At 36.1% G+C, this 12,016-nt stretch overlaps 1 protein-coding gene across 2 annotated transcripts in view; it reads left to right on the forward strand.

The window, feature by feature from the left end:
* Positions 1-9,674, forward strand: part of LOC105126817 (probable ATP-dependent DNA helicase CHR12) — an 11,130-nt gene extending 1,456 nt beyond the window's left edge. Inside the window, exons 2-12 of one of the 2 annotated variants that reach the window (XM_011027818.1) lie at positions 283-442; positions 767-831; positions 1,320-1,508; positions 1,939-2,088; positions 2,623-3,015; positions 5,148-5,413; positions 5,529-5,744; positions 6,278-6,485; positions 6,562-6,715; positions 7,226-7,828; positions 8,497-9,674. In XM_011027818.1, the coding sequence (XP_011026120.1) occupies positions 283-442; positions 767-831; positions 1,320-1,508; positions 1,939-2,088; positions 2,623-3,015; positions 5,148-5,413; positions 5,529-5,744; positions 6,278-6,485; positions 6,562-6,715; positions 7,226-7,828; positions 8,497-9,233 (3,141 nt within the window). In that variant the 3' untranslated portion in view covers positions 9,234-9,674. The remainder of the gene's footprint in view (positions 1-282; positions 443-766; positions 832-1,319; positions 1,509-1,938; positions 2,089-2,622; positions 3,016-5,147; positions 5,414-5,528; positions 5,745-6,277; positions 6,486-6,561; positions 6,716-7,225; positions 7,829-8,496) is intronic. The other variant, XM_011027826.1, reaches the window with a different exon arrangement.
* The last annotated feature ends 2,342 nt before the right edge of the window (positions 9,675-12,016 follow it).

Raw genomic sequence — 12,016 nt, forward strand, 5'->3', positions numbered from 1 at the left:
TTTTCTCCCGGTTTTTCTCCCCCCCCCCCCCCCCCCTTCCTATAAGGCAGGTCAAATTGAATAATGATTGTTTCCGCTCCTTATTTGCTGATGGTCTTTGTATTGTAGAGTTTACACCTATCTCTTACATTGAGAAACAAGACATCAATGTCCTTGCAATGGAGATTTTCCTGTTAATTTCTCTTGCTGTTTTAAGTTGATATTGCTATTGAAGTCTGCAATTTATGTGTTAATTTGTTTTTTCTGATATAGCTTTTGGAATGTGGATTTAACATAACACAGCAGGGTAATCCTGGGATTTCCATCAGAGGTGATTTGATGACTGAATTTGAGGATGCACTTTCAAAGCAAAGGCCAAATTGCATGTCTGGTTTTGCTCTTGCAGAATTGAGGGGAAATCGATATCAAAGCCGTATTCTGCATCGCGTAAATGAACTTGAAGGTTGCTACCTCTTTTACATAATCTTTACCTCTTAGGATGTCACATTATACTGTCTCACTCATGAAATGCTTTATGTGGGAATTTTAATTTAGTTCGCTTGTTTGTTCCCATGATTTGGATTGTTGTTGGTGCTTGTTTAAGATGCCTCTTTCACAGAACTTGGCTGCTATGCCTGCTGATATTTGAGCCTAATGTCTTTTGTCATTGGTAATTACTTTGGTAATTTGTTAATAATAGTGACTGTGTACTTACCCTATTTGTTGATTGGGTCCTTATAGATTAATCCTCGGGAAGGATATTGATGCATTTTATGTTTTGGATCAGAACTTTCTTCAACCAGAGGTGAAGACCTGCAGATGAAGTGCTTACTTGAACTTCATGGACTAAAGGTAAGTTTGATTTGTCAAAATTTGGTATGAAAATCTATATGAAGTTTGTGCATGCTTTTGTATTTATACTTGATAAAGTAAAAGCTTCAATCTAAATTGAAGGTAAGGCAAACTTTGCTTGTTCTAACACCATGATTGATGCTTCTCCAAGAAACTTGTCTGCTTGGGTGGTGAAGCCACTGAATATCTATAACTAGAATAGATCTGCTTTCCCCCATTAGATTTTAGGAAAAGCTTCATTGCTGATCTTTTGGTTTTGATATCCTAAAGGATTTTAGAATCAGTGAAGGAATGCTAAATTTAGCCCAATTAGATTTATGCTGGCTGACTGGTTTCATTGTAGAATCTTATAGTTTTTTTTCCTTAGATATGTTGCTAAAGGGGCTTTTGGATTCATGGTGATAGATGGGTTCTTTTCATTGTTTTATTTGGAAATTGAGGGATGACGCCTGTTTTGTCCTTGTGGGCAAGGACCTTTTTTCTGGCAGCTAGCAGAGTTGCAGAGCAAAGTTCGATCTGAAGTGAGTTCAGAGTACTGGCTTCGTATGAATTGTACATTTCCTGACAAGCAACTCTTTGACTGGGGTATTATGAGATTGCCTCGTCCTTTATACGGTATAGGAGATGCTTTTGCCATGGAAGCTGATGATCAATTTCGGAAGAAACGAGATGCTGAGGTTATTTCTTCTCATGTTCATTTTCTTTCTTTTTGTGTAACTTTTCTGATATTCCAAATCTGGGGATTTTGGAATCTGTGCATTCTAGATGGCATATAACATCTGTTAGTGCGCCCCACTTCTCTCTCATTAACCAAGTTGAAATCTACAACCTGATGGTGTGGACCTAGGTTCTGACCCTTCATTACTGGTACTATATACAATCTGAGCAGCTGATTGTTGAAATATGCTGTCAACTAAAGTATCTTTTATCTCTCTCTAAATGTAATTTTCTTTACAGAAGAAGATAGTAAGTTGAGATGAAATATATGAGTTTTGGATATTAAGATTTACAATTCAATTGGTGAACTAGGAAAACAAAATTTGTTTGCTGTCAAATGTATTGTTTTCTGTTGTATGCTCTGATGATTTGTGAAAATCTCTATTGCAGAGGCTTTCAAGGTTGGAAGAAGAAGAAAGGAACCATGTGGAGACTAGAAAAAGAAAATTTTTTGCAGAAATACTCAATGCAGTCCGAGAGTTCCAATTGCAAGTTCAAGCTACTCTTAAAAGGAGGAAGCAAAGGAATGATGGGATTCAGGTTTTCTACTGTCTATCAATCTTGCTACTTCATGTAGTTTGCTAATATGAATCTGAGTAGCTTAGACATTTGAATGGATGAGGGATTTCAAAACCTTTTTTTATATGGAATTTGTATGATTAACTGAAGTGATAAGGATGGAGTTTAAGTGTATAAGAAGCACATAGTTAAAGAGAGAGAGGGGATTGGATATCATTTCCATAGGAAAAGGAAAAGAGGAAAAGAAAAGTTTAGATGTAAAGCTTCAAAGCATTATTAGGTGATATTAATATGACATTACGTCTTGTTTGCCATTGAAATTTTTCTGTACAGCTAAATTGAGTTCAGTGATGGATCTGTGTCTTGTGACTAGTTACAGAATGTTAGAAAGAAACTAGTCCACGAAACTCTTTAGCCTATGAAACTCTTTCATTTTTTATCTTCTGCAATCAGGAAGATGAGATCTGTTGGTTGTTTATCAGTTCGACTGATTACTACTGTTCTTAGTATTGCATATGATTAGTGAATACACTTAATGTTATCATATTTTGACAGGCATGGCATGGAAGGCAGAGGCAGCGGGCTACTCGGGCAGAGAAACTGAGGCTCCAAGCCCTGAAGGCTGATGATCAAGAAGCATATATGAGGTTAGTAAAGGAGAGCAAGAATGAACGACTTACAATGCTTCTTGAAGAAACAAATAAACTACTTGTTAACTTGGGAGCTGCAGTCCAGCGCCAAAAAGATGCAAAACATTCTGATGGTATTGAACCTTTAAAAGACTTAGAAGCTGATTCGCCTGAGTTGGATGCTTCAAGGAATGAAAGTCCACTTGATACATGTCCCGAGGAAGATGAAATCATTGATTCTGATATTAATGATGATAGTGGTGATTTGCTTGAAGGCCAGCGGCAGTATAACTCAGCCATTCATTCAATTCAGGAGAAGGTAAATAGTAAATCTTTATTCTCTGTGTCATTTTATCTCTGGATTTTCCTATGCAGATCTTGTATTTGATTTCCATGGTTTAAATTTCATTTGTTTTGTGTTTCTCCTGCAATGTGTAAGCTAGTTGGCATGGTGTTTAGATTTCCATACACTTCTGGGAACGACTAGATTAGAGTTAGTCGGTGCTTGCAAGTGAATTCTCAAGTATCAAACTGTCTATTTACCAATTCCTTATAGCAATTACCCTAAGCTGTGTTTGGCCACCAGTCTTGCCTTTTGAATCCAAGCACATGGAATTGGAGGCTGTCTCATGCAAAAGATTATGTTCATCTTGCTTGAGTGAGTATGGTCTTCAGTATCGCCCTTCCCACATTTATTTGAGATGGATAGCTAGTTTTTTTTCATGGACCGCTTCAGTTTGTTATTTCTTTTGGTGTATAGATAATATGGTCAATAGATGAAAGCACCATTAATCGGCTGTTTTCAGCATCAAAAGCTAACTGTTTTCTAGTTTGAGGGCGTGAAGATAGTGCGGGTCCTATGCTGCAGATGTTGGGCAGGTTATTGGAATTTTCCCTGCTTCATTTTGTAACAGGTTGTGGTTGTTGAACTGGGGATTTAGGAGCTATCATTTGATGTGGCACATGGAAATTGTTTTGTCAGTTGCTGAAATTATGTCTGGTGGCTAAAGGTTGATTGGAAGAGATTAATGAAGGCTTTCTTTTGAAAGCAGCTAAATAGCGAGTTTTGGGGTTTCATTTAAGAGCTTAATTAATGTACAAAGAGTCGGAATAATATGGCTTTCATGTTGGAGTGATGATGGGATAAGTTTGGAGGTGATTAGAGCAGTAAAGGAGGAATTTGGAGGGCGTCTGCCATGAAAAATACTTGGTAAGTTTAGCATCAGAATTTGGAGAGAGAGAGAGGAGGAAGAGACAACAAACCTTAGAAAACAAGAGAAGTTAGAGGAATGATATCACATTAGGCAAGTTTGCATCTAGTTGCAAACCATAACACTTGGTTGTGCTTACCTGTGGAAAGTTATTAATTTCCAAAAAGACAAATAAAAACCGCTACAAAATGTGCTTATTGGCTAGAGGTGAACCTTTATGTTTGAAACTAGATTTTATAGCTCTCCAGTTTTCTGGAAAACTGGAAAACAAAAAATGTCTGCTCAAGTGAAACTTGTTTTCTTAGAAAGTTTTTTTATTTTTTGTTCTTTGGGAGGTCCATCATGCCTTGGACTATACAAAGGGAGTTAACCCTCTCACCTCTAATAAATTGTCCTGTCTTGTTCCTGCCACAAGCAGATTTTGACCAAGTTGTCAGTGTCATTCCTACCTGCTAGTTACACACTTGTTGGCTCTTTTAGTATAGACATTCCTGGTTTTTTCAAGTTTTTCCAGATTAATATGGATAAATATTTTTTTCTCTTATTTTTAATGGAGATTAGAGGAGATGAAGATAAGCAATGAATCAGATATTGCACATCCCCTCTTTTTTCTCTTATTTTTCATGGAGATTAGAGGAGATGAAGATAAAAATGCGATTTCATTTCTCCCAATAAACTTAGTGTTAGGATTCCACTATTGTTGGTACTTATATCCTTAGCCTCTTTGTCTTTCTAGAATTTGGATTCCTGAATCAGAAAATTCTAATGAAGCTGCTGATCAACTTAGAATCAAAGGAAAAAAAAAAAAATACCACTGAAAGTTCCTATTAGATTGTAATCTTAACTAAACTGCCAGTTACACCTGTTTTTCTTTGATACTGGAAATATTTTGTTTCTGCTCACCCATCATCCATAGAATAAGACTCTAAATAACAAAATCATTTAACCAAGGATTCAGCATATGAGACCATGTGAAGCGTCAACCTTGCTGAACTCTTTTTGGGATTTATAGAAAGAAAGATTCTTGAACTGCCAAAATAGAATGCAAGTCCAAATAGACAGTATATTTTCCCATTTCTGCATGATCTCCAATGTGGCTTATATTGAGCAGTGATTCTTGGTGCTGTTTAACTTATGTAAATCTTTCTGGTTGCAGAATGGTTATTGCGATTCCATGCAACTTTTGTTGTTCATACTACTCTTAATCAGAGAATCTAACTAATTTTACATTGTAATGCAGGTAACTGAGCAGCCATCAATACTTAAAGGTGGACAATTAAGACCATACCAGTTAGAGGGACTTCAATGGATGCTGTCTTTGTTCAACAACAATTTAAATGGAATTTTAGCTGACGAGATGGGGTTGGGGAAAACAATACAAACAATTTCGTTAATAGCATATCTTAAGGAGACAAAGGGTGTCTGTGGGCCACACTTGATAGTTGCTCCAAAGGCTGTGCTGCCAAATTGGATCAATGAATTCTCGACATGGATTGAGGAGAATGAGTATGCAAATACATTTAATTTCAGGGTTTCTTTCTCAGGGTGCTTGTGTGTGCGAGTACGCATGCTCAAGTAGCATTTGATTTGAAATTGCTCATGTATTTGCTTCTTTGTCCAGGATTAAAGCTTTTCTTTATGATGGACGTCTTGAAGAGAGAAAGGCCATAAGGGAACAGTTATCAAGAGAGGGGAACTTTCAGGTGTTGATCACACATTATGATCTAATCATGAGAGATAAAGCTTTTTTGAAAAAAATTCACTGGCAATACATGATTGTTGATGAAGGGCATCGATTAAAGAATCATGAGTGTGCTCTGGCAAAGACTATTGCAGGGTATTGTGCTACATGTGTACCTTCCTCTCTCATTTTTTGTCTCCATGAACTCTATTTTTGGTCTTTTAATCACTTAGCTGAATATTGCAGGGTATTGTGCTCCATGTGTACTTTCCTGTCTCATTTTTTGTCTCCATGAACTCTATTTTTGGTCTTTTAATTTCTTAGCTGAATCTCATTTTATGTTCATTTCTTTCCTGCATTTTTTGTCTCCACTGAAGTTTGGGTCAGCAGGCAACATTAGGATACTTATTTGGATTATTCTTTTTCTGTTGCTACACAGTGAAGTTCTTTTTCATGAAAGCAAAAGAACAGTACTTTTATCATCCTTTTCACCTGATAAGATCAAATCATGATTATCTGGTGCACCAGCATGATACTTTGCAATGTGTACTGAGGTGGTTGCTATGTACTGTTGAAAAGTTGTAAAGATTTGTTATGTCCTCGGTTTTCATGGAATCAAATAGTACTTTGGACATGGTTATATAAGACACTTCAAAGGCTTTTCTAAGTGAATTTTAACCTGCATGCAGCTATCAGCTTAAGCGCAGACTTCTATTGACTGGGACTCCAATACAGAACAGCTTGCAGGAACTGTGGTCCTTGCTTAATTTTCTCCTCCCACAGATTTTTAATTCTGAGGACAAATTTGAAGAGTGGTTTAATGCTCCCTTTGCTGATCGGGGTGAAGTTTCTCTTACTGATGAAGAACAGCTGTTGATCATTCGTCGTTTGCATAATGTAGGTGTCCTTGAAATTTCATTTTTTTCTGAAATCTTCCTGAACCTTTACCCTGATTCATTTGCATGATTCTCAGGTTATAAGGCCGTTCATTTTGAGGAGGAAAAAAGATGAGGTGGAGAAATATCTTCCTGGGAAATCTCAGGTTATACTAAAATGTGATTTGTCAGCATGGCAGAAAGTATATTACCAACAAGTTACAGAGATGGGCAGGGTTGGGCTGCAAAATGGTTTGTTGTTTCTGCTCCTACATCCAATATGTCTTCATTTTTCCTGTGTTTTTTAACAGTCTTTATTTGCGGGTGCTTTGAATTTTTGTCATTATCTGCTTTCATTGTATGGCATTTCCTGGGATATATGTTTCCTGCTTTTGGAAAGCTGCTGTTTTATGGCTCCTCCTACCCCTTCGCTTCCCTTCCCTTTTTTTCATCTCTCTGAGTGTACTCATTTGAAATACTCATTAGCTACCACTGAATTTTTCTTTTAAATAGCTTGACCACTTGTGCATTTGTTAGCACCAATCATCTACCACTTTCTATAGAGGACTTTAGTGTCATTTTTTCCTATATATATCTACCTGCTATACTTGCTCTTTTCTCTCTCTATTAAATGTAACGATTGTTGTTTTTGCTTTGTGTATGACCTCATGATTGAATGTGTAGGGTTATTTATCAATCTTGTGAAAATACTCACTAAAAGTGCAAAAACTTGAAACTTAATGAGAAAAGATCAATTTACAGGATCTGGAAAATCAAAGAGTCTACAGAACCTTACGATGCAGCTCAGGAAGTGCTGCAACCACCCGTATCTTTTTGTTGGAGACTATAATATGTGGAGGAAGGATGAAATCATGAGAGCATCAGGGAAGTTTGAGCTACTTGACCGCTTACTCCCAAAACTTCATGCAACTGATCATAGAGTCCTGCTTTTTTCACAAATGACTCGTCTTATGGACATTCTTGAAATTTATTTGCAACTTCATGATTACAAGTATCTTAGACTTGATGGCTCAACTAAAACTGAGGAAAGAGGAACATTACTAAAGAAATTTAATGCTCCAGACTCTCCTTACTTCATGTTCCTTTTGAGCACTCGTGCTGGAGGTCTCGGTTTGAATTTACAAACAGCAGATACTGTAATAATTTTTGATAGTGACTGGAACCCCCAAATGGACCAGCAAGCAGAGGATCGTGCACATCGTATTGGACAAAAGAAGGAAGTCAGGGTTTTTGTTTTGGTTAGTGTTGGATCAGTTGAAGAGGTAATCTTGGAGCGTGCAAAACAGAAGAAGGGTATTGATGCCAAGGTCATCCAGGCTGGACTTTTTAATACTACATCCACAGGTATATCCATCTAGATTCCATGCATTTAGCTACAAAGTATCCATATAGTAAAGGAGGCAATGTTTTGTTATTCTTTTGTTTGCTATCGCTCCAACTTGGGGCATGTACTTACTGGCAAGAAGTTACTGCTGCTGTCTGCAGGGTAATTTTCATAATTTTTTGCTCTGACAACTGTGGATCATATATACTTTAGTATTTTTTATAGACTTGTCATCATTGATTTCATCTAAAAAATTGTAGCATCAAACATGTTTACACATGCATGAAAACCACTAATGATGATGATAATAGAGCAAATGAGAAGGGATGAGCACACTGGTCAGGACATCTCTCGGACCTCCTGTGACTACTGAATAGGATAAAGCATCGAGTCTGTATGTTGGCTGACGTGTTTCTATATTCTTTAGCTGTTTGACAGTCATGATTTCAGATATTGATGGACTGTATCATAGGAACCTTTGGTCTACTCATCTTTCCAATTCCAGTGTTTAGTTATCCTCCAACGACAATGGAATTGGTCACTTGCATCCTTTTCTTTTCAACAGAAATCTTCTTATAAATTCAGACTTGGAATCGTCAAGGGTTGGACTAGATTTCTGCCATTCTTTTTTCATTTTTTTTGTATGGATTAAGCAATGCATTAATGTGGCATGTCTTTGCTTGTGCAGCTCAGGACAGAAGAGAAATGTTACAGGACATCATGCGTAGAGGAACTAGCTCACTTGGAACAGATGTGCCAAGTGAGAGAGAGATCAACCGCCTTGCAGCCCGTTCTCAAGAAGAGTTCCGGATTTTTGAGGAGATGGACAAGGAAAGAAGAAAAGAGGAGAATTACAGATCTCGACTCATGGAAGAGCATGAGGTACCTGAATGGGCATATCAAGCACCTGATAGCAAGGAAGAAAAGTCCAAAGGTTTTGAGCAGAATAGTACTGGTGTCTTGGGAAAGCGGAGAAGAAAGGAGGTGACATATGGTGACACGTTAAGTGATTTACAGTGGATGAAAGCTGTTGAAAATGGACAAGACATCTCCAAATTGTCAAGTAAAGGAAAGAAACAAGAACATACTAGGCCTGAAGTTAATGATACTGCCAATAATAGTGCAGGAACGGAGAAAAAGGTTCTGGAAATGAGGAATGATAACATGCCTGTGGCAAGTGAGGGCACAAGCGAGGAGACCTATGCTTCAGCCCCGAAAAGACCCCAGTCTGACGAGGCAGTCACTGAAAAAACAGACTATCAGGTTTTAGAAAAATCTGAACAAGGTGTTGGGGGAAGTGGTTGGAACAGGCAAGTATTTACATGGAATACTTACAAGAAGAAGAGATCCAGTTACGTTTTTCCAAGTTCGTCATCCGACTCTAGAGGGCAGAATTCCAACGTAAAAGGAAATGGGTGGGCTTGATGTAATTGAGCAAAATGTCGTCACATTTTTGTGATGAGATTGTCCAGAAGCATCCCTAAGTCTTGGGTTGCTGCTCCATTGCACCAGGCTTTGGTTGGGTGCTGTTGCTGGTGTCGTTTGACGTTGCCTCTAAATTAGTTGCTTCCAGTACTTGCTCCGATGCTTCATCTCTGTTGATTCTAGCATTTATAACTTCGCTCAAACGTAAGCAGCCGATGCAGCATTTTCCCTATTTATGAATAGCACCACTCATCATCATCATCATCATTATTTTCAACAGCATGCATAAGGTGGTGGTCGGGTGGTGAATCTAGATGTCTGCATGGGTAATGACCACCCCTATTCATTGGCACCTGTAACATATTAGCACTAATGTGATGCTCCCTGATTTATGACATGCACTCTTGTTCTTATTATTTATGGTTTTCAAGATTGTTTTCATGTGGAAATAAGGTTTTGGCCTGGGTTTTCTGGAGTTCACCCATCATGTGAGGGAAGATATTAAATTTAGGTTAAATCTCAAATATACCTCCAAACTATTGGGTAGTTTCAATTTTACACCTAAAACTACTTTTTATATTAGTTTTATCGTCATGATATTTTAACTCTAGAGATTTCTGTTAGAAAAACTCGTATAAAACCATATCATTTGTATTTATATGTATGTTGTTGAGATGGAAATATAGATGAAAAGTTTTAAAAATAGATCCAAGCCGTTAATTTTTTTTAGGTTCCAGTATAAGATTGATACAAAAAATTGTTTAATGATAAAGTTATAATTTTTTAACAAAACAAAGAAAACTTGAAAAAAAAAAATTGCTAGATCATCTCTGTTTGGAATTGTAACCTGAATTTGGTTAGAACTTGAATTTTTTCTTTTAAATTATTTTTTTTAGTATTTTTAGATTATTTGAATGTATTAATGTTAAGAAAATAAAAAATAAAAAAATATTATTTTAATTTATTTTTTAAATAAAAAATAATTTTTATTTTATTTTTAAATACCCTAAAAATTAGAACAATATTAGAACAAAACACGAGTTTGCTTTCGAGATACCTGAGGTTCTTTTTTTATAATCAACCCCTAGGAGGCTGCGCTACACGTGGTCAGAAAAGTAATGTGCAAGTGCCAGGACGCTTAAGCAACTCAACTACTGTTAATAGATATAGCTCGTGTAAAACAGCAGCTCAACTATGAAGAACAGAAGTGGAAACCTGAGCTCTTTTATATATATATATAAGGGTAATTACATTAAAAAAAAAACTGTTTAAAATATTAGAAGCATGCCACAGGAAGTATAAAGATTTGCTACCCAGGTTTAAATGACAACAGGCAACAAAAAACAAAACAAAAGTTAAAGAAAGCTTAAAAGCCTGAAAAACAGTAAGCCAAAGCAACAACAAGATGCTAGTCAATGAGTTTCTGAAAAATCCCAACTAGTTATTCAAATAGAAAACTAGAAACCTAATAGTCTATCGATTATTTTCTGGAAAATTCAAAATTGATCAACCAAGTAAGTAGCCACAATAAGCAAAAGCAAAAAATTTCATCACTTTGGAAAACACCAAATAGACTTGGGATCAAGAGGAATTTAAAACCTTTGATTCTAACTCCGCTAAACAAGACTGGACAACCTCAAAAATATCCTTACTAACATCCTGGTAAGGTTGATAAAATTGATAAAAAAATTCTATTATTTTTATACTAAATAAAGTAAATTATGGCTATAAAAATGACTAAAAAAGCATATGCATAAATTTTTTCTTCTTGAAATGCGAGGATACTTATTAAAGTAAATGTCATCATATCATAACAGACCAACTTAGAAGGGTCATGTTCGTAATGATACCCCAAATCGAAACAGAGACAAGAAAGTAAAAGAACAAATGATCCCGTATCTCAACTTTTAACCTATAAAATACACATGCTGAGAATGTAATGATATGATAAATATAAAGTCTGTCTATAATATATAAACGATCCAAAAAAACAAGCTATAGAATAAATGAATATCTCGAAATGTGTTCTGAAAACTAGAGAAGATGATGCATAAGGTTTGAACCGGTAATAAACTTTTTTGATAAATAATCCTTCTAAACATAGTAGTCTAGTAAGACAATTATATAATAAAAATAAACTAAGTTAAAAATAGTTTGTGACTCCTGATTACTTGGAGAAAAAATCCAAGTATCCTCTTTAACGGTATGAAACCTTGACATCCCAAAAAAAAAAAAACCCAATAGAGGATAGCACCTTGGAAAAGCAATTGAGAAGTCTATGCTTCTCTAATAACATGTTCGGGACAACAATTGAACTACTGTTTTGCTTTTTTTATTTTAAATCAATATTTTTTTGTATTTTTAAATTGTTTTGATTTGAATGAGTCAAAAATAAATTTTAAAAAATAATAATAAAATTTTATTTTAATATATTTTAAAACAAAAAATATTTCATTATCCCAAAAACACAGTGCCGTCACATTTTAATCAACTAAGCTCCGGACGCCCCTGAAATGCAAAATGTGACGATACGATGATACAGAAAACTGGGTAGATCTCACTAAACCTAAGCTACGGGCATCAATTATGCTTTAATTCGAAGCCCAGCCCTGCCCAGCCCAGCCACTTTGATGGTTATGCTTGCTAGGAATTTAAAAGAACAGTCAATCCAAAACGCTGTCACTGTCTCCTACATCAATATGTGCCAAAGACTACTACTAGTGCTATGGAATCTGCTAAAAAGATAAATACTCCAATAAAACGGAGTTTTATTCATCTCTGTT

This window comes from Populus euphratica, unplaced genomic scaffold, assembly GCF_000495115.2.
Source record: "Populus euphratica unplaced genomic scaffold, PopEup_1.0 scaffold1.1, whole genome shotgun sequence".
NCBI lineage: Eukaryota > Viridiplantae > Streptophyta > Magnoliopsida > Malpighiales > Salicaceae > Populus > Populus euphratica.